The sequence below is a fragment of the Camelus bactrianus genome, chromosome 24 (genome assembly GCF_048773025.1).
Source record: "Camelus bactrianus isolate YW-2024 breed Bactrian camel chromosome 24, ASM4877302v1, whole genome shotgun sequence".
NCBI classification, from domain to species: domain Eukaryota; kingdom Metazoa; phylum Chordata; class Mammalia; order Artiodactyla; family Camelidae; genus Camelus; species Camelus bactrianus.
The window spans coordinates 3,593,030-3,620,344 of NC_133562.1; the positions used below are offsets into that span (position 1 = coordinate 3,593,030).

Below are 27,315 nucleotides of genomic sequence, written 5' to 3' on the forward strand. Positions count from 1 at the left end.
CTACATGTTCTAGAAGAATGGGGGCTTAGAAAACAGGGAGAAAAAAATAATTTAAGACATAACAGAAGACAATGTCCAGAAGTCAAAGAAAGAACAGCTCTTAGGAAAGAACTCACTAAGCTGTCACCAAGATGAATGAACCAAGAGGCAGATGCCTGTAAAAGTTCAGAACTCCAGCAAAAAATTCAAATTCAAAAATTCAAAAAACGGTGCAGAGAGGGCAAACAAAAAAAGCTTATTTATAAAGGAGTAAGATTCAGGCAACCAAAATAATAAAAGAAACCCAAATAGTGTCATTTAAGAGTGCAACTGTAGGTCAATGAGCAACACGAGAAATTCTACTGCACAGGTTTTTCAGGAGAGCTAAGGTTTTCCATTAATAATGAACAGTCAGTTGGCACATGTCCCTAACAGGAACATCAGCATGGTATCCAGAGTTTGCTAACCATCTTGTAAGTATAAGAATTAAATCCATATGCTATGGTGGCAGCATGAAAGGAGAAAGTTAGATGTTTGCCACTGCATTTGTACCAGCCTGGCTTGTTTTGTGATTAAAACTCCTACTTGTTTAAATCATGGTTTCCTAGATTTTCTTTTCTATAAAGCAAACACAGCTGTAACTGATAATTTTTGACAGATGGTATGATTGTATTTTGCAGTGAATTATGAATCAATAGTAAGTATAGCTATTTGATTTTCACTTAAGACACTGGAAATAAACTAGATCGACTACTTTGCCTTTTGAGTAAACTAACACCTCAGAAGACTAACATTTATGTTGATGACACATAAGGAAAATGTTTTCTTTTATCTATACAAGTGATTTGTAGAATAGTTTGTGATGACTGTAGATTGGCTTATAAACCTTTTCTAAATAAATCTTTTGTAAATGCCCAGATTTTGTGGCATTTGTGATTTACAGTCAAGACTCAACCACATATAATACGTGAATGGACAATTCCTTTATTATAAGTAGCTTATTGAAAAAGAAGTATGTTGGATAGTAATGAAACCATAAAATATTATATGGGCCCTTTTTAAAGGTTTCTTGAGGTATAACTGGCATACAATTAACTGCACATATTTAAAGAGTATAAAGTATACAATTTGATGTGTTTTGAAAAATATCTAGACCTATGAAACCATTGCCAGTCAAGACAATGAGCAAAGCCAGCACTCTCTGAAATGTCCTCCTGCCCCTCTGTCATGTCTGCTTCCTTCCCCTCCTCACCCACCAGCAATCACTGACCTCTCCCTCGATATAGGTTAGTTTAGGCTTCCTATAATTTCATCTAAGTCAAATCTTTCTTTGTCTGGCTTCTTTCACATGGTATGCTTATTTTGAGATCCATCCATGTTGTGTGTTATCACTGCTTTTTACTGCTGAAAAATATTCCATTGTATGAATATATCACAATTTGTTCATCTATTTACCTGTAGATAAAACTGGGTTGTTTCCAGCTTGGGGCTATTATGCTATAAACATTTGTGAATAGATCTTTGTATGAATATACATTATCTATGAGTAGAATGGCTGGGTCTCTGTGGCAGGCCCAGGTTTAGTATTTTAAGAAGCTACCAAATTATTTTCCAAAGTGTGTGGGCCATTTACGTTCCCACCAACAACGTTTGAGAGTTCCAGTTGCCCTTCATCCTTAGTACCAATCGATATGGTCAGTCTTTGTAAATTTAGCCCTTTGACAAGGTTTATAGAGACATCTCACTGTGGCTTTATATGCATTTCCATAATCACTAATGATACTGAGCACTTCCCATGAGATGGTTTTTCATCCATGAGTCTTCCTTGCTGAAGTGTCTATTTAAACCTTTTGCCCATTTTAAAAGATGAGAAAAGACTAAACAAAATTTTACTGCTGGAAAACTCCAAGTATGTTCTTGAAAGAGAAAGTTCATTTGTTTTCAAAAGTAGAGGACGGTTAAGTCAAGGGAACTAAAGGTTGGAAATATCAGCAGGGAGCAGATTGTGGATAATTTTAATATAAAAAGGAGTTATTTCTGTAAACAGTAGGGATTACATTCTAGGATATAATGCAAGAGTTAAGTCAGATGACCAAGTCTCTCTCTCCTAAAACCTAGTAGAGTCAACAAAACACAACTAAAAATAGGAAAAGAATCCCAGCAGCATTCCCACGAGTGGTGGTCGGGGGGAGGTATTCTAGGAATGACGTAAATTCTTCTCCGAAATCCACCTCCCTCCTCATCAGATGGAGGAACTTTTGATATAGACAACTGCTATTTCCTTCAAATTATGAGAGAAAATAACTGAATGTGTGAGTAACCACATCTGGGTTCAATATGTGCACAGATAGCCCTTTAAACGAAGTCTCTCCCCAGTACCATCTCAGCAGGGGAGGGAACCTACTGCGATTCACTATTTTGATTTTTCTACCCGGGAGGAAGTTAGGAGAGGGAATGTGAGGATGGAAAAATTAAGTGGAAAACAGAGTACACAAGCTCCACCGAGAGAGAAGAGACAGCTCAGGACGGAAATGCAAGTAAAGACAGATGCGAGAAAAAGCTCTGGCTAAACCGTAAGTAAAGCAATCTTTCCTGGCTGTAAACTGACAGAAGCCCGATCTTTCCCCCAAGGCCTGCCTGACCTCGTGCTCCTCTGGGTAAATGGGGAGCAGAGGGGGCTCTGGGAAAAAGCAGGGGATGGGGAAGCAGGAGGGGCACTGGACACTAAGGGTGAAGAGTGCGGTCAGAAATAAGGTGCCTGGTGTTCCCCCTGCACCAGGAAAAGGTCAGACAACCTGAGGACACCTACCGCTGTGCTGTGACTCGAGGTCCACACCTTGTGGACCTGTGATTCGGGGCCAACATTCCTACAAGAATTTTTTTAAATAAAATAAAAATGTAAAGAAACTAAATGTCATAAAGAAATGCCTACCATAACTGGTTTTCTAAGTATGTATCTTTTTTTTAAAACTCCTATGTTTCTTTATTTCTTGCCCCAAATGCTGTCTAAACATAGGCTTATTATCCAGGAACATAAATTATGTCATTTTATACTGTTGACAAATGATATATACCTCTAAAATTCAAATATGAAACTATGGTCAGAGTAGATGCCTGAATTACTGGACATTTTATCCAGAAAGCCATTCTTGTGTAATCAAACTACACCCTAAAATGATAAGACAGATCCTATCATGGTAAGCATCTTAACTGGTGCCAATATCACCTACGGCAGCATTAATCAAAAAGTGCTCCACAGGTTCCAAAGTGTACCAGTAACACAGGACGTTAACAATTACTTCTTAAAAGGAGTTTAGGGTCAAACAACGAAATAAAATTTTTCTTTACCGTGAGACTTCTTCCTTCAGATATTAATAGAGTGATGAGCATTTTAAATCTGTAAGAGGGAGATGTGATATACAGCATTTCCAAAATGTGTGTGATAACAGGGCCTGCTTTTTTCCCCAGTTTTATTATGCACATACACATTATATTGCATGTAAATACATGTAAACAGTACACTGCGCAGTATCTGCTTTTATAGAGCATGTAGTTTTTTGTGGCTTTAGCTATTACACTTCAGTTCATTAATTGCTAAATGTCTTCCTACAAATCTATTAAAGGTAGACAGGTGTGTTGACAGCTGTGGGTGTCCAGCCATCTTAATTATATTTCATTGCTTTGGAGTTTTGCATGACTGTCTTAAAGAAATGGCTTCTTTTTTCACCCCTACCCCCAATTCTTCCGCTGTAACTTACCAAGGAACCACCTGTTTTGATAATTCCCGGCAGCTCTTTTTCCTCACGGGTGTCATCCAACTGACTAGGATGGCTGTCACAGGTATCACCTGGCTACGGAAAGAAATGAAAGCCATTTTTATCCAGGCATATCTTTCCCAATGTGACTGTCTATTCAATTACACATTACACTAGAATCTGTATAAATGTGCAGCCATGTGGAGATACACAGAGTTCATGACTATAATGCGATGCTAACAGTTTTCACCAATTTGTCCATAAGGATGTTGATCCTCATGGGCGTCATACACTGTAATACAAATGGGTCTCAAAAGCAGACAAGGCCACCTGCCTGCTAAAATCCACTTTTTGTTTCTCCCTTAACATGTGAATATCCTGATTTTACCTGATTTTAGAAGATGCTGTGCATCCATCTAAAAGGACTAAGTGTGATCATGTGATGCTTATGTCCAATGAGATAAGAGTGGAATCCTACTTGGTAGAGCATCCAGGAGGGTTAATTTTTCTTGTTGAAGTGGATGGAATCAGCTGGCAATGCTTATTCCAATACATGGACAGGGTACCTGTGATATCAGGACATCCTATAAGCATTAATCATTAGCCGGTATACTAAGTGGAGCAGAAGAGAAAGACAAAAAAGTAGGTAGATCCATGCTGGGGATAGCAGTCATACCAAACTCAGACTTCCTATTTTGTAAGGGAAATAAACATCTAATTGTCTAAATCATGCAGCTTACTGACAGAATTATGCTACTACAAAATCTGACTTTATGACTGTATTTTGCAATGATTTATAAATAAAAGGCAAGAGTAGTCAGGTTTTTTTCAATTATGAAACTGGAAATTCATTAGATTGTTATCTTACAAACACATGTGATAGATCAAATATTCCATTCCCATTCACTGAATACTGGAAAAGCTCTGATTTCCATTATGCAGCAAGTGTACTTGGAGACTATTCTGACTGTGATGTACTGCACTGTAGGCCTTGTGCATATGCGCTAAGATTTTGAGCAGCTTTTGTCATACAATGGCATTGCCCCAAATAATATGCAAATATTCTCTATATTCTCTTCCATGATTAAAGCTCCTTTTGCAAAATTAAACACACACGGTATTAATGAAATAAACTTCTATACAAGACCTTAGAAACTGTTATTTTTCATCTTGCTTTTTCAAATTTTCTAACTCTCCCCCAATGTGTATGTATTATATTAATATGAAAAACACATCTATTTGGAAGTGGAAACAATGCTGAAGAGGCAGTACAAGAAAACTTAAGTTTTCCTGGAGGACAGACAGCGTACCACTCCCCACCACTCAGAAGCAAACAAAGGGCGTATTTTTATAAGAACAGCCCCAAAGGGCACTAGAAACGAGCAATGTTCTACTAACAGATGAAAAATTGTTAGAAATTCCTGGAAAATTATAAGTAAATAATTTATTTCATAGTTGCAGAGAAATTCTCAGTTTCAGAACAGCATTAGACAACACTGCTGGCAAAGAAAGTACAAATCCACAAAAAGCAAACAAAAACCAAGCTGAGAGAGAAAGTTACAAAAGGACAGGCAGGGGCCCCAAGCAATGGTCAGGATAATTTACTGTAAAATGTTTGCTCAATGGAGGGGCCCAACAGACCTCCCAACAGTTCCCTTTACACTGAACAGCAGGCAGGAGCCATTACGGACCCAAGAAAAGTACTTTGAATGAAGTAAACTACCTGTCTTGGGAAGATGTCCAGAGTTGGGATCAAAAGAGACCTCAATATCAGGTCACTCTGGACCTTCATGACAGACGTGAATAGGAGAATAAAAGGAAAAAACATCAGCTTTGTCTGGGAATGATGTCATTCACCACTCTCCCTTTGGTACTGAAGGTGTGTGCTTGTGTGCATTTGTGTGTGGATACATGTGCCTACACACACACACCCATGTACTCACCCGTGTGTGCTACTAAAATAATGTCCACTCACAGACTGTTCACACATCTTACGGACTCACACAGGACCCAAAGTCAGCCCTTTTATGCAATAAGGAGTCCTTTGGGAAAATATCTATATAACGGCAGAGAAATCATACAGCAGTGATATACCCTAGAAGTCACTAAATAGTCAATCCACCCCATTAATAAACATAAATCCATCACCAAGGATCAGCCATTGGAGAAAGTCAACATCATAAAAAAGTCAGCCATGGAGAAAACCAACATTTTGAAAAAGAAGTATGGTGATAAACATTCTGGGAGAAAGAGATAATTAGGGAAAGAGAAAAAGGCTTATAATGATTTAATAATTTTAGATTTAAGAGACGGCTGCAACCATAAATCAGGACTAACTACAACATTAAAGGGAAATCAGTGAAAAAATGAGTTCTTATGACTTAACAGTATAATTGCTGAATTTAAAAATCAATAGGGACCCGATTACAGCTACTCATGACAAAAATTAGAATTAGGTTTCTACAAAATGATGCAGACAAAAATCTGCTAGCATACAGAACAAACTGGAAAAAGAGCATGGAAAATATAAGAGACTTGAAGAGATATGTGAGTTTAATGCAAGCAATTAGAATAGAGAAAATGGAGATTACAATAAAATAAAAGTGGGAAAAAATGTTCAGAACTTAAAGGAATGGAACATTTTTTAGAAACAAAAAGCTAAGTGCTGATCATGATAATAAAAAAAAAGATTTCATATCCTGATGACAGGTTAGGTCTCAAACAACAAAGATAAACCTGAAAAGCTTCCAGAAATATAAAAATGAGAACAGGATATGAATAAAGGAATGATTTAGAGAGGTATCAGATTTCTCAACATTAACATTATGTGGAAAAGCAAACAGATTAGTATTCACAAATTTCTGAAAGAAAATGATTAAGGGCCTAGCATTTTGATACTCACCAGTTTAGGATTTAGCTTTTTGGATATGAAAATTTAGTATCCAGAGATACTTCTTGCCAGATTTGCTCAAAGGATAAAAGATGCAATCTGCTAAGAAGATGTGACATTTTGTAACAGACGTGATTACGCACATTAACATTTTTACTATTCCTGTGGTCATTCTGTTATGCTAGCCCTCCTCCTCCTCTGCTGATAAAGAACAGTACTACTTTCTCATTCTATAAGCTGGTGAGTAGCTCAGGGGTGTGGCTGGAGAAAAACCTAATTGTTCTCTTCCACCTCAGTGGGAGATTTCTTCACGTGTTTGGCACCACTCTTGCCTTTAACTTTTAAAAGATGACAAAACCTTCAAAAAATTAATGAAAGAGATAGTGATAAAAGAGAAAAGAAACAGAACCAGCCTAGACTCACCATGGGAGCCCAAGGCTGGGTGTGAGTGTTGGTGAGGAACACAATCTAAAACAAGGCTCCCTCATATGTGCTGCCTTGACATCTGGTAAAGAGGGCCGTAAGTGATCTAAGCCCAAAGTACCCTCCCACTCTGCTCACCCTGCCCCGGTTAAGGCCCCTAGCCAGACAACCACCTTATCCAGGGGACCAGACACACGCAGTTCCTGCTTATCCCTGAGAAGTGGGTTTCAGTTCCCTGTCCACCCCTGGAATTATTCAAACAAGCCAATCCCGTCCTCCCCTGGGAACCAGGGAGCACCCCACCCTCTTGATACTAGAAAGCCTGGCTCTTGTAACCCCTGGTTGTTCACTCTGTTCCCAAGTGCACCCCAGGTGTGATTCTGTGTGGTGTTCGTGTCCTCCCCACTGGGCTATGAGAATATGTGGCAGATAACCTACTGTTGTCACATCTGTCCAGTGTCAGGGGTCTTGAGTTGAGCCAACCCTACAACCCTTGGGTGAGGAGGAGACAATCAAAACAGAAGGTAAAGGCAGAGGGGGTAAAAAGCTCATAGATACCTGTCATTTGAAAACACCCCGTGTCTACTCCTAGAGGAGAGGCAGGGGCTGCTGTGAAAGGGCATGGGGCAGGCAGAGGAACAAATACCTCGGATTAAGAGTCCTGGTTGGAAGTAAGGTATGGAAGACTCCCTGCACTGAGGGAACAATCTAAAACCTGAGGGCACCTACTGCCAACTCAAAAGAAAACGTGAAGACCTCTGACAAGATGGAGTTCACACTCTTATGAGAAATATAATGAAATCAGAGACAAAATCGGCAAAAACAGGATTGCTCACAGCCTCACCTCCAGAACTTGACCTACCCTCAGGCAACAGAAGAAGAGGGGCCAGAACACAAACTCGCCACATCCAAACCCTTGAGCAGAATTTTGGAAGGGACCAAGGGCTAGCCTGCATCAAGACAATCGTAAGATGCAGATACAGCGCCTCATACAAAGTACATGTAAGAAGAAAGGAAACTGTATAGAATCTAAACATCCTCCTCCTCCTCCTCTTCATCTTCGTTAGATCGAGAATGGTACAGGGGTTACTCTTAGAACAACAAAAAAATCCCTCTTCCTCTGCTAGGACAAAAAATAAAGAACTAAAGAGAAGGACACACATAGAAACATAACAGAGGAAAGTCTCTGACTGTAAATTTTCTGCTGCCATGACTCCAAGTGGAGGCAGATGCCAGTAAACCCAGGTCCTTCTATGTCTCCTACTCAGGGTGCACCTTCAGTAAGAGGACCCTGACTTCAGCCAAGAGGTACAGATCAGTGTGGGATTCACCTCTTTCACTGAGACAGCTTCACTGGCATTTCTGAACTCAGATCAGCACTCTCTGAAATTCTGTACTAAAATGGACAACGTGGGCTTTAATGAAATGTGTTTATATCTCCAGGCAAGATAGTGCACTTTTTCCCACTTGTTATATGTTTAAGATGCTACATTGCTGCTCCTCACAAGATATTTACATTTAGAAAACAACTGAAATGTCAAAACATTTCTTACTGTGGGAATTAAATTAATATTGAAAGACACATGTATGGTAGCGTAAGATTTTCCATTATGTGCTCAGCAGAGGGGACGAGAGTCTAGCTGAGCACTGGCGCCACGTTCTGACTTCTGGCCGTGGCTGTGGTTGCAGCTCTGCTTGTTTTTGTTCTGCAGTTACAGGTAGGCCACATAGTTATTTGTGGATTTAACTATTTAATTATTCATTCCTGAGTGAGTCTCTTTTTTCTTCATTATTATAAGGTAAGTAGGCTTTTTTTTTTCCCCCTCAAATTTTCCTGGCTGCCCTGAAATAGTTCCTTTTCCTAACCTCCAAGCTCTCGTGTCCCCTTGCATTATCTCACCAGTTGACCGTTTCTCAGGGAACTGCTGAGATCCCTTCTTCATCCAGGGTCACGTCCATAAGAGGAGCTGGGATACAACAAAAGTCATCTGACTATTGAGAAAAATGAAAGTGCATTTTTATCCAGGTGTATCCTCCCAAGGGTAACTGCAGTCAGTCACGTGTTAGGCATATGAGATGTGCACTCACACGGCTTTGTTGACATGGCCACAGACATGACTGCCTGGGCGCCGGTCACTGCGTCTGGCCGTTTCAAGTCAATACTGCGTGCTCACTGCATGCCAGGCACCAGGATAAACCCTGGTCTCTGTGGAAGACACTGTCAAATGCTTACCCAAAACCCAGTTGCCTGTCTTCCTTAAAAGGACCTGATTTTTTGTTTTTTCTAGAAAACTTTGTGTAAAAATGTATCAACTTCCCAGGCTCTCTTGCAGCTAAGATGATCATGTAACATTTCTGGGCAATGAGAGGTAACTGGAATTGTACCAAGTAAGGTTTCTGGGAAACCAAAGTCAGAGAGATGGAGTCAGTTGGTACAAGTCCCGGGAACAGCCAGGAACATGGACATGGTGGCAGGAGTGGCCCAGCCACCTTGGGAAGCAAAAGAATGATGGCCACATGTAAAAGACAAAATAGAAAGACAGAAGGAAGCTGGATCTGGGCTAAAACACAGGAACACCTACCCTCAGTTTCCTCTTAGAGAGAGAAAAAACAAATCTTTGTATAACTCATGATTTCTTGGGTTTTCTGTGACATGCAGTCAAATGTATATACAGGTGATATAATAATACTTTTTAAAATGATTGCATGCCTTTATTTATATAGTCAATTAGGAGTTAGTCCTAACTTTAACTATCTCTCAATTATGAAATTGAAAATAGATTAGATTGACTATTTTGCTTAATAAAATGTGTTATTGAAAGGAATAACTGATACATCTTCTGAATATTAGAAAAAATGTGTCTGGGCACTGGACTTCTGCTCACGATAAGATGGATTGCAGACCATGTACTATGTATCCAGAGGCTGATTTAACATATGTGTTGCAGTGTCTAATAGCTCTACTAGAACAAGGGTGAAATATTCTGTTCCTTTATGGTTAGAACACTGAAAATTGCACTTACTGGATACTTAATTAAATCATAAAATTGTATTTGGGCCCATAGAAATACTCATTTTTTGCCTTGCTTGTCCATATTTTCTAAGTTTCCAGTAAAGCTTACGTATTATTTTCACAGTAAGGAAAAAAACACATTTTTTGGAAGGAACAAATACTACTGAAGAATCAGCATAAGGAAACTGGATCAGGACAGCACAATGCAGGTATCACTTTCTCCTCCCCCTGTAAATCACTCAAAATGGGAGAGAGAAACTTCTACAAAAAGTAGATCTAGCAACCACTAGACATTTCCATTAGCAGGACAGAAACTGTCGGATGTTCCTGGAAGATAAAAAGCAAGCAAGAACGGTTTGATAAGGGTAGAGGAAAACCTCAGCCTAAAAAAAGGTAGGTACAAGAGAAAAAATGTGTAGAAGGTAAATACTGATCTGGAAATAGCACATAACCAGAATGAAAATAAAAAGAACAGAAAGGCATTGCCTGACTCAGAAGACACCAGCTGTTCAGAAGACCAGCAGGCAGCAGCTAAATGTAATTCCAGGATAAAACCCAAGTGTCCCCTTGGTGACAGAGTGACCACCTGCCTTGGGAGTGGTAGTGGCTGTCCTAGCGTGGGTGTGGTGGTCCTGGACAGAAAGAACACTGAATTGAACTTTACTGGGGCCTTTTAAAAGGCTACAGACAGGAGTATAAAAAGGGAAGCTAGGATGCCTGAAAAGGAAAAAAATTACGATTCTGCAGGACCCTTGTTACTTTGGCACTGATGTCGTTTTTATATGTCTTAAAGTGAAGTGTGACAGTTGACACTGACACACTTCACCACTTACGTAGACTCCTATTTTCGGGGGAGAGTTTTTGGGAGAAAATGAGTCTACACAACTGCACAGGACATATGACGACTACCTGTACGAATCCATCAATCCATCAATCTAGTTCTCCTCACAGAATATGAATCAATATCCAAGGATCAACACCAGCTGAACAAAAGCAATGTAATGAAGCCAAAAATAAACAGATGACCTTGAAGGAAAGAGATAATTCGAGGGAAAAAGAGAGCCTTGGAATTTAAGGTTTAATTTAGTAACTTCAGACTTCTGAGAGGCTTCAGCAGCCAAGAAACAAGAACAGATCACAAAATAAAGGAAAAATCAAGGGAAAGGAGAAGCTTCAGGAAATAAGATGACTGTTAAAGTTTTGAAGATTAATGAAAGGCAAAAGTGTTAATACAACCAAGGCCAAATAAATGATATAAAAGATAAAGCTGAAGAAATAGCCAGGTATGCAGAACACTGAAAGCCTGGAAAATACAACAGAACATTTAAGAGATACTTAGGAAGAGATACAAGGAAGGAGGAGGCGGAGGAGGGAAGACAGGCATTCACAGAGAGACTGATCAGGAGCTACAAATACTCGGAGGAAGAGAAGGCCGGAGGGAGGAATCGGTATTCATGCTGTCAGATTCAAACAGGAAAGCTAAAAGTTTAGATACAGTTCCAAGAACTTCTAAGTCTATTTACTTGCAGACACAGATGCTGAATTTTTCAGGAAAAAAAAAATCTGTGGAGATGTTAATTAGGTCTTACATATTGTAAATATACCATATTTTTAAAAGGCTAGTTTGTATGGCTTTTTACATTTTTGACAACGAACAATCTGAAATTTTAAGCAGCATAATACAATGCCAGACTTTCATTGACTTCCAGATGCCCCATTTTTCAGGATAGCACAAAACTTCTCCTCTTTGGAATATATGGTCCTCCCTCCCCTGCCTCATTCCCCATCCTCTTTAGATCTGGGGCTTCAGGAGCATGCCTGGGAGGGGAGAAGAGGAGGACGAGAGGAAGGGCCCCGGGGCCACCCCTTGCCCACCACTCATGCAGCCCTCTCCCTGCCTTTGCTGGAGCTAAACTCTGAACAGTTTCTTGTGCTTGCATGTTGTGGAAAAGTCAAAAACACCTCATTTCCTTTCACACTTAAGCCCCGGTGAGTAAGTGTCCACATTATGTTTCCCTTCAAGGTCTAAGTGAGAAAAGAGGGAGGAGCACTGTTCTGATGTGACTAAAGTTCAAAGTTTTAAGAAGTCTAGAAAGGCTAGTTATGCATTTTCTTGAGTAACTGGAGGATTCAGGAGAAGCTATAGACCCTCCCTATTTTGCAGTTTGCTGGGGGAGTGGAAAAATCTAAGTCTGAAGTAGCTGGAAATAGAAATGGGAAAGGATGCATGTAGGCCAAGTTCTTAGGACTCTCTCAAGATGACCTGGGAGATAACTAAAAAATGACCCGGGGAATTTAAACCAGCAGGTAAACCTTTTTTTTTTTTTGGCATCTTGTCCAGGACTCATGCGGCTGGAGCCCTGGCCTCAAGTTATGGGCATCACCTTTCCTCAGTTACAGTTCTAGACAATCTCACCTTCTGGGAACACACAGGTTTCAACTAGACAGAAAGTTCAAACAGCACAGAACTCAAAATGCAGGTATATCATACACAGCAGAAGACTAGAACTGTGTTGTTCAGTATCCTGGCTATAAGTTACATGTAACAACCTAGATTTAAATTGATTAAGATTAAATACAATTAAAATTTCAGTTCCTTACTTATAATAGCTACATATCAGGTGCTAATGCCACGTGTCACTGGGGGCTACCATACTGGACAGCACAGAAATAGATCATTTCCATCAATATAGAAAGTTCTAAAGGATAATGCTATCCTAGGACATTATTAACACAAATGCAAAGGGTAACTCTGTGTATGTGAGCTGCCCTGGCATCAACCCATATGATTAATATATGTCAGAGAAGATACGACTTACAGAAGCTAAAGTAACTCAGATTGGAGACTGACTTCAACCATGCTTGCTATCCTTAAAGTTTTAATTTATGTCATTATTGTTACTACAATTAAACAGATGAGAAACCTAAATCAAAGTGATTAACTAACCTGCCCCAGGCAACTCTATGTGTGGCTACAGCAGAATATGAAGTTCCTCTTTTCCTATATACTGATTACCCCAAAGTTCCAAAACTCCTATCTGCATGGAACCTGATAGAAGAAGATAGCGCATCCAGTAAGTACTTGCTGCATAAATGACACGATTATCTCAATGCAGCATTGTCATGATGCAATAAATGGATGAATAAATGAACTGCAAGGCAGAGAGAGCAGTAAAACCAACACAGAAACAGAACACAACTCACAAACCCAGAAGTAGCACTGTGGCCACAGAACTGCCAAGGGTGCCCTGGAAACTTCAACCAGCCACTTCTCAGAAAACATGTAATGTGTCCCTTCTGGTTTTTTGAATCATCTTCTGGCCCACTTAATGAATGCTTTATCTTTCACTTTTTACCATTTCAATTTATTTGAATGTAAAGGGTACCCTAACCACTCTCCCATCCTCGCCCCCATTTAAAACAAACTACCCAGACTTGCTGATAGCACTTGGCCATTTCTCTGGGACTCCTTTGCCTGTCCCCAGAGTTTCCAGTCAGTGGTTAATTTCATAAAGGCTCTGTGTATCCCATCCACAAAGACTTGCTCCATTACCAAAGAAGTTAACCTCCAACCTCAAAAGAAGGGAATAAATTTAGTGTGGAGGGAGACTGCTGTATGGAGTATAAGAAATAGTCACTTAAGTATGAAATGTGCAAAATTTTGTGCTTTGCTGTCTGCTTTAGTTTCCTCTTACAGCTAGACCAACCTTTTCTGACATTTTTCCAGGCTCCCCTCCCACCTCCGATCAAACAAAACCTTCTGAGGCATGTTCATGACTCACAGGAGACTCGCTGACTCCAAAGATGTCTCTGACATCCCTGACAGGGTGCTTGTTCTTTTTTCTCATGGTCTGAGTGTAAGTATTATATCTCTTCTTCACTGCAGCCGCTTGGGTTCGAGTCAGTGTAGAGAGCAAGGCTTTGCCGTCCTCCTCTTCATCACCCGAGATCAGGGCTGACAAACCCACGTCTTCCAACCACTCTGCTTCAAGCTCTCCTTCTGTAAAGTGACATTACCAAGATAAGGTCAGAATATTCTGATTGGATGACATGTATTATCTGTAAGTCTGTCCACATCAGTGAGTAAGAAATATCAGTAAACAATATATTAAGACCATCCTGGACCATAAGGACATCAGGCCAAGTGAAGTAAGTCAGACAGAGACAGACAGGCACAAAAAACCGTATGATTCCATTATATGTGGAATCTAAAAAACCAAACAAACAAAAATCTGAGCTCATAATACAGAGCACAGATTGGTGGTTACCAGAGACGGGGTTAGGACTGGGTAAAGTGGGTAAAAGGGATCGAAAGGCACAAACTTCCAGTCATAAGTACGTCAGGGGGATGTAACATACAGTATGGTGACTACAGTTAGTAATACTCCATTGCACAACAGAAAGTTGCTAGGAGAGTAGGATCTTAAAAGTTCTCACTCTGAGAAAAAATTTTCTGAACTATATATGATGATGGATGTTAACTACACCTGTTTTAGCTAAGTGTTTCACAATGTACTCAGATATCAAATCATTATGTTGTACACCTGAAACTAACATAATGTCTGCCAATTACCTCAGAAAATTTTTAAAAGACCCTTCTTTTATTCCACAGTAATGACAGGAAAGGTCTGTAAGAATGAATGAAAAGTCTGTGTTGTATTTTTTTAAATAAGTCAAATTTTAAAGTATCTTCTAGTACAGTAAGGTTATTTGGCAGATTTGGTAAGGTACTTATCCTTACCAGACAGTTAAACATAAGCCCTATCTGAACAGCCAATTCAAAAAATGATTTAAAAATAGGAATATTTAAACAAAAACCACAACAAAAAAGTGTTCTAATGGCACACAAAAGAATTTTTTAATCACACAAATGCAGGTTCAAATCCCAGTCACAACTTAACTAGCTGAACGGCTTTGGAAAGTTTTAAGTACCTCTAGGCCTTGTGCCTCTTGGCAAAATAGAAGTAATAGTAAGCAAAGTATTAGGGGGCTAAGAGGATTGGCTTATCAATGGATTTATGACAGATGGCAAAAATCTGGAACAGAGGATGTGTTCAATAGAAATTCATTCATCTCTTCTCTCCTTATTCTGAATATTAGATAGTCTTGCCTTTTTTCAAAAGGCAGTTAGAACACTCAAAGTTCACCATGATTAAAATCAATTGCTATTGTAAATTAGATGTACAGAAATAATAGAGAATTCAGAGTAACAACATCCTGTAACAGAAAATCGACTATACACACATTCTTGGAACTGTGCTAAACAGGCATTATCTGAATAAAGTTTGTCTAAAAGAGAGCAGATTAGACGGATTTGTAAATAACCTGTCAAATCAACAGCCCAGGAGCGGTGGGCTCTGCTCACTTGATCACTGGTACATGAAGAAAGCTCTCCCATGTGCTTTTAAGGTCCAATTCTTTATTTGCTATCTTGTTATTGTTCATTTGCTTTATAAGCTGTCCCTTTAACAGAAAATGCAAAGGTAAACTTAGCTGAGTGGCCCTAATCTAAAATAATAAGCCTTTTACATTAGTCAGTTATGACTTGGAAGGATTCCTCTACTTAAGCCTTAGATAAGATTTTCATTTGCTTAAGACAAAATTTACAAATATAGTTTAATGTTGAAGTTTAAAACTTGGATTTTTTTTTCTCTCCATCTCCGTAAGAAGTAATAATAGAGTGGGAGGAAGAAGTAAGCGGTACAGTTAGAACTAACACACGCTAGAGGTGCAGGTGAGCGAAGTCCCTGGACTTAGACTGCATCTACAGTGTGTCTTTTCCACAGGAAAGAAACATCTGACAAAGCAGTCAGTGCTATTCCTGTTTGCTGAATTATGAACAGTGTGATCCTGTGCTCATTACTCCAGCTGCCAAATGTGAAACTTTGAATGTCAGCCCCACATATCCACTGCTGACCCAATACCTACTTGGCTCTGTCAACTGTACATCAAACTCAAGCTGTTCAAACCTGCCCACACTCACTCCTAACCCAGGCCTCTGAATTCAGTGTTCCACATTCCAGGGCATGAAACCCGCCCTCTATCCCATGTGGCAAGCAAGTGACCCAGGAGACATTATGATCTCCCTCTCTTTTATACATCAAACCCGACACACCCCCAAGTTCTCTGGATATTATCTCATTATTTCTGAAAAATGCCCACCTTCTTTATCTCCTCTGCTGCGACCCTGGTCCAAGTTACCACCATCTTTCACCTGAACTGCTGCAACAGCTTCCCTGCAGGCCTTCCCATTCTTGATTCCCTTGCCAATCCATTTACCCATATTGTAACTAAATCAGTTCTTCCCAAATGCAAATACAAACCCATTTTGAAAACAATGCCACAACCTTCCCTTGCTCTTAAGATTAAGAATAAAAACCCCTGACATTGCCCACAGGATATGAGCTGCTGGCCTTTCTGGCCATAGCATGTACCCTGCTCTCCTCACCCTCTCTTCTCTAGCAGTACCAGCCTACTTTTGGTTCCTCAAAAGCCCTGTGCTCCGTTTTGTTACAAGGCCTCAGACATGCCAATCCTTCTATTTAACTCCCTAATTATTGGCCATTCAGTGCTTCTCCTTATTCTGAACATTAGGCAATCTTTCCGTTTTTCAGAAGGCAGTTAAAACACTTAAAATTCATCATGATGAATTACAGGCACAGGAAATACAGATTTCATTAATTTTTTCCGAGAAACCAAAATGTTGGTAAAGCATGTAACAAAATTCAACATCCATTCAAAATACTCCCAGGAAAACTAGGAATATAAGGCCATCTGATAAAGAACATCTATAAAAAACTCACAGTTACAATTATTTTTAATGGGGATATTCAACCCTTTCCCTGCAAAATTGGGAACACAGCAAAGATATGAACCGTCACCACTTACTTTTATTCAGCTTGTACTGGAGGCCTTGCCAGCACAATAAGACAAGATAAAGAAGAAAAAAACATAAAAACCAGAAAGGAAGACATAAAACTGTCTATATTCACAATGATCTCTTTGTTTACGTAGAAAATCATAAGAAGTCTAGCAGGAGACAACCACCAGAAAGTGAATTTAGAAAGGTGGTAAAATACAGGGTCACGTTACAAAATCAACTGTATTTCTATACACCAGTTGCAAACAATTGAAAAATGAGAGCGAGGCAAGAGAACAAGAGATACCCAAGTGAGACTCCATGAGGAATTGGAATCAGCAAGCTACAGGAGGTGAGAAAATATTTGCAATACACATATCTGACAAAAGATATATCGAGAATATATGAAGAATTTATACAAGTCAATAATAGAAAGACAATTTTTAAAAAAATCAAGATTCACCTCTTCACATCCCTAGAATCATATATTAACAAGTCTTATAACATCAAATGCTGCAAGGATGTAAAGCAACTGGACTTGTCTGTCAGGCACTCTTGGGGGGAGTGGAAAATGGTACAACTACTTTGGAAAAATGCTGGCAGTTTCTTATGCAATTACATGTATTCCATGAAAAATACATTTATCCAAGAGAAATAAAACTATCTCCACCAGAAGACTTTTACAAGATGGTTCACAGCAGCTGTATTCACAATAGCCAAAGGTGCAAATGACCCACAAGTCCACTAACAGTTGAATGGATAAACAAATTATGGCATATTCAAACAATGGAATACTGCCGTTACAGGTTGAACTGGGACCCCAGAAAGATACACTGAAGTTCTAACCACCAATACATGTGAATGTAATGTTACTTGGAAATAGGGTCTTTGCAGGTATACTTAAGATTTAAGTTGAGATGAGGTCATACTGGAGTAGAGGGGGCCCTTGACCCCATGTAACTAGTGTCTTTTTATGAAGAGGAGGTGGAGACACAGACAAAAGCACAAGGAGTAGGCCACATGACTACAGAAGCAGAGAATGTGCTGTCTACAAGCCAAGGAACAGAAAAGATTGCTGACAACACCAGAAGCTAAGAGAAAGGCATAGAATATATGCTTCCTCAGAATCTTCAGAGAGAGCAGGGCCGTGCTGACCCCTTGATTTTGGACTTCTAGTCTCCAGACTCACTATAGAACAAATTTCTATTGTTTAAAGCCACCTATTTTTGTGGTACTTTGTTAAGCAGTAAGAAGCCCAAGTAAACAAATGCGAACAATCTCACAGTAAAAAGCAATGAACTATTTATGAATACACCAAATGAATCTCAAAAAAATTACGTTCAGTGAAAGTAACCAAACCCAAAACTACACCATGATGCCAAACCATCAGAACTGTGGTTGCCTCTGGCCAGGGACAGCAAGTCATGAGAATGATGAGACTGGGGAAAAACATGAGGAAATTTTCTGAGTTGACTAAAATGTTACCTATCTTGATTAGTGTGAGGTTACAAGGTTAGCATTTATCAAACTTCACTGAATTGCACACTGAAGATCTGGGCATACGCTTCAAGGAAAAAAATACCAGTAAATAAACATTAAACTCTAGTTAGTAGGGATGCTTTTTATAGAAGTTTACGCTAGCAAACCTGAAAATATCTTCTGTATACTCTAGGCTTGAGGAAATAAAAAAATATATTGAGGAAAAGTAAGAACCAGGTTTCTTATTTTTGAAGAAGGGAGTCATAAACACAGGCAAAGGGAAGACAACAACAAACTTTGCAGTGTTGGATCAGAACTGGGAGGTTATCCGTATAAGCGCATGAGTTTTAATACAGCTAGCTAGCTAGGAAGGAAAAGGAGGTATTTTCCTGTATGTGTCTTTCTTTTTCTCAATCCAAAAAGGTAAAATGTAAGCATGTAAGTAAAAGGATGGAGGATGGTTTCCTTGAATGGATTCTCATTAAATGTGTGGTGGGACTTTGTATTTCTCATGCTATGTGAAATATACTAATTGTGGCACATCTAAACTACTGTTTCTCAGACTTAAGAAGGATAGATTTGTAGAAAAGGGAATAAAGAATGAAAAAGTTTTTTTCAAAGTTTCAGTTTATCTTGATAGTTGTCTTGAGGTTAATCACTGGCTAATGAAAACATTCTTATGTGGATACTTAGCAAACTACCTCAGTCCTTCCTGAATGTCTATGTACTTCCTTGTTGACAGGTCGTACCTGGAGGAGACAACCTATGCTTTTAATCCCAAATGAGTAATTTTGCTCTTTTTGAAAATTAAGGACAATTATACTTTTTTTTTGGTCTTCAATCTTTTTCTGTTTAATTTAACTGGAAACTAGTATCACTGACATATTCAACATGGCTTTTATGGTGTAAAGTATAAGATTATCCGTTCTCTTTGCGCACGCATACTAGGAATTACTTTGAAGTCAAATGTTTTTTCTCCAGCATTATGCTGGCAAATTATTTTTCTGCCTCTCTTTTTTGGTAATTAGTAGTCAAGTATACAAATGTAAAAGCCACCAAAATTAGAATTACTCAATCTGCTAGATGATTATGAATGGAATCAACAGGCAGGTACAGCATCCCTAAGCAGTGATACACAAGGGACCAATGTGGATAGTGTCGATGGCCCTCTCATAAGTCATGAAACCTTGGCTAGAAGCCACCCTGAGCCACACTTCTAGTGGACTGATTTCTACTTGCCAACAAAACAAGTGAGAGCATACAAAGGCAGACAGCACATGGGAAAACAGACCCAGCATCCTACCATCCACGGGCTTGGCCTCGGCTGGCGTGGGCTCTTCCAGTGCCCCCATGCTGCTCTCTTTGGCACTTTCTATTTCCCGCCAGAAATCCTCCATGGAGGCGCTGTCTACGGAGGCTTGTGAGTTGGAGCGGCTGAATGCAGGCGACTGTAGGGACTCATTGGATAGCATCCTGTTAATTCTTCGGCAGCGAGGAATGGATTTTCTGAGGAAAGAATAGTATCTGTCAGTGAAAGTTAGTGTCTCATGTTGCAAATCACAAACTTAAATCTGGGTCTGAAATCAACGGAGAAATGGAGTTAATGTGTTAGAGACGGGTTTGAGGGAATAATCTCTGGTCAGTGTCGGCCCTATCCTTTTCATTCTCTATAATTCATAATGACCTGTGGCCATGTAGGAATTACCATGAAAATACTTTTAATCATTTTCACACACTTATAAAGAAGGAAGTTGCATATATTAGTCAAAACATATACAGTAAAAGTTTGCCTCTGTCAAGTATCTAAGATGATGTCAGAGAAGAGTGTAAAAAGCTGGCTGCTCACATCTAATAGAATGGCTACTATTAAAAACACAGAAAACCACTGATGGTGAGGATGTGGAGAAGCTGGAACCCTTGTTCATTGCTGTTGGAAATGGAAAATGGTACAGCCTCTGCGCAAAACATCATGGCAGTCCCTCAGAAAGTGAGACATAGAACTACCACGCAATCCAGCAACTCCACTTCTGGATATACACTCAAAAGAACTAAAAGCAAGGTCTTGTTGGGATACGTGTACATACACGTTCATAACAGTGTTATTCACAATAGTAACAAAGTAGAAGCAACTTCAATGTCCCATGACAGACGAATGGCTAAGCACAATACAGTATATACAAACAATGGAATATTATTTAGCCTGAAAAAGAAAGGAAATTCTGACACCTGCTACAACATGGGTGAACCTCAAAGACATCATGCTAAGTGAAATAAGCCAGTCTCAGAAAAACAAATGCTGTATGATTCCACTTATATGAGGTACCTAAAGTAGCCAAATTCAGAGACAAAAGTAGAATAGTGGTTATCAGGGTCTGTGGGGAGGAAGGAATGGAGAGCTGTTCAATGGGGACAGAGTTTCAGTTTTACAAGACAACAGAGTTCTGGAGCTGGTTGCACAATAGTGTGAATGTGCCACCGAGCCGTATGCTTTAAATGGTTCATATAGTCAATTTTATCTCTCATGTATTTTACCAGAATTGTAAGATTTTCTTTTAATTTAAAGATACTTTTTTTTTAAGTTGGTTGCTGAGATAATGAGTTAGTGAGAGGAAATAATCCATGACATTAAATGGAAAAACTATATGAGAATGGGGAAGTGGGACACTGACCTTGGCTATAGACACCCACACTCAGTTCAGGGAGAACTGGATCACCACTAAGGGGTGGATCCAACTGCGGAGGAGGGCAGTGTAGGCGCTGGTTATTATTACCCAACAGGACCACTGCCAGCCTAAAGGACAGCAGCTGAACAAGGCAAGGAGCAGCTTCCCCGGGTTACCTCTTCCTCACGGGACTGAATGAAACAGCACACACAGAGCACCCAGAACATAAAAACAGCCAGCAAATGTTAATTTAAAAAACAAGAGACATAGTAGGGGAGATCGATGCCAAAATGCTGGGTTTCTGAGAGATTTTGGGGATTTACATAAAAACAAAACAAAAACATTTTAAGTGAGGTGTGTTATCGTGGTAATCATTTAGCAACATGTACATGTATCAAATCGTCGGGTTGTACACCTTAAATTTACTCAGTATGTCAATTGTGTCTCAATAAAGCTGGAAAAGTTAAAATGTTTGACTTCAATGATATATGACTGACAAGTATTACACTTCTTATGAAAAGAACGTTTGATTAACTAGAACATTTCAGTCCCCAAACAGGAAGAATAACTGAATTACTTTATGCAGTATGATCTTCTGTTCCTATTTTTACATGATTTTTTTCTTTAATTTTCCATTTGGAGTTGGTACGCAACTTTTGCAAAGAACTCCTCCACACTTGCCGCCTTCTCCTTGGGTCCAGGTGGACTTGAACCGAAAGGCTGAGACCAATGTGTGATCAGAGCTGTTTTGCCCAAAACAAGAACTCCAGGTGGAAAAAGCAATGGCAGAATAATGTTCAACTGTGGCATTATGACTCAGGACAATTACATTTTGATTCTCAGAGCAGCAGTGGATTGCTACCAAAGTTAGCCATGTCCTACAGCATATGCAAAACACACTAATATGCATGAGAGTACCAAAAAAAAAAAGAGGGGAACAAGAAAAAAATTCTATGTGGTCATATTGTCTACACCTCTAGGAATCCTAGATTTATCAATCACTTTTAGTAGAAATTTCTAGAATTTTATCATTGATCCTGAGACTGTACCAGACTAGTATTTCTAGTTTTGTGGTGAGTTAGGCAATTTATTTTTAAAACTCAAAGCATTTCAGGAAAATATTAAATATCTATTTTTATTTTTTTATGTCGTGCTCTATGATAAAAATAATTTTAGGTAGCTTTGTTTGGTGATTAGATGACAAGAGATCTTCACTGAATTCTTTATAGTTTGACAAAACAGATACATTCTAGTGGCTGAAATACGCATAAAATTGATGCAGGTTATCAAGACAGTTATTGCTCCCTTTATGGTTTTTAGGCTTTCAAGCCTTTTCTCTTTTGCAACAAAAGCAATACTAAAAACCACTAACAAATCATAGAATTCTAGTATATAAACGTCTATTTCTGTAAAACTGTAATTAAATACCACTGTTTACACAGTCTACTGCCCTCTGTGTACCATATTCAGAAAACAGTATATAGACCCCACTAACTTTCTCTAGTTCTAGTTTTTTTAAGGTTTATTTCTTTAAAAATGAATATGATTGACTGTTTTTAAATGGCCAGTATCAGTGGTAGACATGGACTAAGTTTTTGAAAATTATAAAGCAGTATATTATAAACATAAAAGTTTAAACAATATGCAATTTATAAAGCAGAAACTGAAGGTCTTTTCCCACCTGTATCATACCACATTGCTCTGCAAGCTGCGTTACTTTAACCCCTCAAAACCACGTCCTAGATATCTTTTCCACGCCAGTACAAATATACCACCTCAATCGCTGCATGGAGTAGCATAACTTATCTTGGAAATTAAGCAAACAAGCAAACAGACCTAAGCACTGAAAATGTTTGAAGAACTGCGAAATTTGGGAAATAATAAATGAATCTTAGGAGATGGAGAGCATATATACTTAGGCCTAATAATGATTATTTTAGTTATAGTACAGTTTCATGCAAAGGGTATACTGATGGAATCCCAGAGACGAGATCATCATAAACTTCTGCTGGGAGCAGGAGGATCCGACGTGAAATACAGGTCATGAACATCTGAGTAACACGCTGGTTTCATCTGAGACAGTCCACCCAAAGAATCCTTTAACTGCGATGGTCAACTATTTTTTTTGGCAAAGAAGTCAGACAGCACTTTGCGGATAAGCACATTTGGAAGAGTCCTCACTTTTTCAGCTAGGGATCCAAATACTTCCCCCATCATCCCAGGGTTCACGCCATGACCTTCCAGAGTGTTACATAACTGTGATGCTCAGGCTCCCTGGACCCTGACGAGCCTTCGTCTGCAGCTCCATACCTCACCATATTAGGATAAGTAGAGCTGAAGCTTCATCAGCTGTTTGTATTTTTTTTTTAATTCCAAAAAAATACCAGGAAAACAGTATATGAAAAATAGAATGCAATTGTATTACACAGCAACTTTTGTTGGGAAAACACTATTAGGTTCAAAATTAGATTTTAAGTGGATGGGTAATCACCATAAATTCAAAGTGGCACTAATAAAAAAAAAAGATTGTATCATTCCATTTTCCCCTCCATTACTTTTTCAGCAATGTATTTTAATGGTTACTGGAGCTCTATAACTTACATAACTGTCTGTCTTGAATTAGTATTTTACAACCTCAGAACAATGTACATAATTCATACGAGTTTAATTCTCCCTCCACCCCTTATCATATTACTGTCATACATGTGCTCCTTCACGTTTACATCCCACAATAGTTATTATTTTTAAAAGTCAATAATCTTTTTAAAAATTAAACAAGTTGTCTTTTATGTTTATTCTTTTTGGTGCTCTTCTTCCTTCCTGTGTGTCCATGTACCCATAACAGATCATTTCCAATCAGTTTTGAGAACTTCCATTGGTATTTCTTCTTTTTCTTTAGCATTTCTTGTATGGTGGATCTACTGGTGACCAATTCCCTCAGATTTCTCTCTGAACATGTCTTTAATTCATTTTCATTTTTGATGAATATGTTTACCGGGCATAGAACTCTAGGCTAGCAGTTTTTATTGCCGTTTTTACAATCCTTTTAAAGATGTCATTCCATTGTCTTCTGTTTTCTGGATTCTGATAAAAAGTCAACTATAATTCTTATTCATAATCTTCTAAATATAAGGATTTTCCTCTCCAGCTACTTTTAATAGATTTCTTCTTTATCTTTTGTTTTTAGCAGCTTAATTATGAAATGCCTAGACTGTGGTTTTCTTTGTATTTATTCTGCTTAAGATTTACTGAGCTTCCTGAATCCATGCGTCAATGTATTTCATCAATTTGGGGATAATCTTATCTACTTTCTCTTCAGATATTTCTTCTGTCTTACTCTTTCCCCTCTCTTTTTCTGGAACCCCAATAACATGACCGTTTGATGTTGTCCCAAATGTCCTTCATAATACGCACTGCTTCTCCCTACCCGCCAGCCCTCTGTGCTTCAGTTTAGGGAACTTCCACCAGCCTGTCTTCAGGTTCACTCTTCCTTTCTTCTATGTGTCCAGACTGTTGTGAACTCCATCCAAAGAATGCTTCGATTCTGATACTGTTTTTTCATATCAAAAATATCCAATTAATTCTTTTTAAAGATCCTATTTGTCTGTTGACATTATTCATCTTTTATACATTTCATCTATCTTTTCTTTAACGTATGTATTACTGCTATTTAAAAGTTCTTATCTCTTAATGCCATCTGTGCTGTCAGTGCATCTGCTAATATTGATCAAAAACGGTCAGTTGTTTATGGGTCACATTTTCCTTTTCTTTTACAAATCTCATAAATTTTTGTTGTATGGCAGACATTTTTTTTTTAAAGAGCTCTAGAAAACTGGAGTAAACAGCAACTTCCCCAAGAAGGGCAAAGCTTTTCCTCTGTCTGGTAACTGAAGTGAGATATAGATCACTTCAATCCAACCAGGAGCTGAGGTGGGTCTGTGCTGAACTGCAACTGTAATCAGTGTTAGGTTACGTCTGGTTCCAAGTGTTTTTGAGGGGGAGATCCATCCTGTGTGTTACAGGTCCCTCCCTCAAGAGAGCTCTGGGATAAACACCATGGGACTACAGGAATCACTCTCTGCTTTAGAGCCTGGCCCCCAGCCTCCTGTGTTATTGGGCTCTCAGAAAAACCCCAGAGGGGAGAGTTGTCAGATGTGGAGAACTAGCTCTGCATCTGGGGCTTCAAAAGATTCCAACCTTTTGTGCCAGTGCAGGCAGCCATCGAAAGCTCCATGGGCATCTTCTCACGCCAGCAGAGTCCCTCTGCCTAGCAAGGCAGGTGTGATCTTCTGCCCAGCACTGCACAGGCTCAGGGAGACAGACACACGCAAGGAGAGAAGTGGCTGCTGGGCGCTGCTCACCTAGGAAGAGCTCTTCCCTCCCTGCAATTTAGTTCCTTTAGACTTCTTTCTGATCACAGCTCTCCATTACAGTTTTCAAAACATGATTTTATATTCATTCTCTCTTCTCTAGTTACAACAGTAAGACAGATAATCGGCCACAACCTCGTCTGTGTTCTAACTGGAAGTGGAACTCCCACAGAACACTGTAAACACCAGATTTTTTTTTTTTAAACGTTGCATTTTCTAATGAACTGCTTGCTCTGTTTAACCACAAGTTCAAGTTCTGAGTATATTCCAGTTTTAAAAAAGTTTTAAAAAGACATACATCTTGCTAAGAAATACTTACTCTACGGCCTTTATTATTTCTTATTTTATAAATAATTTTACATGTAATAATTTACTATCAAACACATTACATCATTTGATCCTTACCTTAACTTCACGAAGTAGAAAAAGCAAGTATTACATGTTTCATTATACAATGAGGGAAAGCTACTGAGAGGAAAGTGAAGACACATTAACTTCCTATCGCAATTACAATAAAATGCAAATTCTTTTCCATGACCTCACTGCCCAGCATGTTCTGTCCTCAAACTTCTTATCCAGTCTCACCTTAGATCACTCTCCCTTGGCATTAGCACCAAACATGCTAATCTTTTCTCAGTTTCTCTAAAAATTGAGCTCTTCCTTCCCTTAGGAAATTTTCTCTTACTGTTTTGTTCTGCCTGGAACATTCTCTGTCTGTTTCCATGGCAAGTTGCTTCTCATCATTTAGCTCCTAACACAAATGCCACCTCCTCAGGGACCCTTTCCTGGGCCACCCTAACGTGGCATTCTTCCAATTACCCATCATCCCAGCTTTCCACATTTCCTTCTTCTCACTCAACAAAGTACACTTCATCTATTCACCTGTTTCATTTTCTTGGAACTATTCCCCCCACTAGAATATAGAGGAACTGTATCTGTCCTATTTACACAGTATCTGGCCAATAATAGGAACTCAGAACAATTTGCTGAATGACTGACTAGTGACAGTAAAGCCAGGATATGAATTCACACCTGTCCAAATGCTTTCCCTATAGTAATCCTTCTTAATTTCAAAGTCTCCTCAGGTATTTGTGTGTCTGTGTTTAGCTCTACTTATCTTTAGACCAGAGAAGAAATACAATGTGATTTAAAGAAAAATTCTGAAGCCACCTGGCCCATGTTTGAATGTGGGCTCTGCCACCTTCTAGATCTACAACCCTGAGCGAGCTACTGAACAATTGCTCCTCTGTTTTCTCATCTGTAAAATGGGAATATTAATCAAATTCATGCCCTGTATTATTATGAAGAGTAAATATTATTAAGTGAGTAAATATATGAAAAATGCATGGCACATAGTAATCTCATGTGTTAACTTATTACTTTAATTTAACTAGTTTGTTTGCATGCCTATGGCTAAGTCAGACTAAAATGGGTGTTAAAATATCACAGGAGCACTAAAGTGTCACTAGGAATAGAATGAGATAAATAAAACTGCATTTATCAGAACTCATCTTTGACCCAACCCCATTCCCAAGCCTTATTTCTCCAACTCCCTTAGGCCAGAAGTGGCCATCTCATAATTCTGACCAAATTTACATAAGAAAAATCCCTCTTCATGGTTTCAGTGTAATCTTTTGTTTTCCTGATATATATGCTATCCCCTTCTCTTCCAGCTTCTCACTTACTAGAATGCAGACAAGATGACTGGTGCCTCAGCAGCCATTTTGCAACCATGAGAGAAAAGTCATGAATACTGCAGTGATCAGCCTTGATATTACTGAGTCTCAGAAATAACATCAGATGCTGCCTATTCTCTGGATTTCCAGAAATGTGAGAACAACAAACTTTTAAAAGCCACTCTAATCTCTGTTGTTGTTATTGTTA

General features: G+C 39.0%; 1 protein-coding gene across 11 annotated transcripts in view; it reads right to left on the reverse strand.

The window, feature by feature from the left end:
- Nucleotides 1-27,315, reverse strand: part of ARHGAP28 (Rho GTPase activating protein 28) — a 141,870-nt gene that overhangs the window by 48,088 nt on the left and 66,467 nt on the right. For all 11 annotated transcript variants that reach the window (XR_012502087.1, XM_074352458.1, XM_074352459.1 and 8 more), the window contains 3 exons: nucleotides 19,702-19,904; nucleotides 13,843-14,060; nucleotides 3,738-3,830 (listed from right to left, as the gene is read on the reverse strand). Coding sequence is in view for 10 of the 11 variants with exons in the window: in XM_074352458.1 (XP_074208559.1) it covers nucleotides 3,738-3,830; nucleotides 13,843-14,060; nucleotides 19,702-19,904 (514 nt within the window). In the remaining variant the exon portion in view is untranslated. The remainder of the gene's footprint in view (nucleotides 1-3,737; nucleotides 3,831-13,842; nucleotides 14,061-19,701; nucleotides 19,905-27,315) is intronic.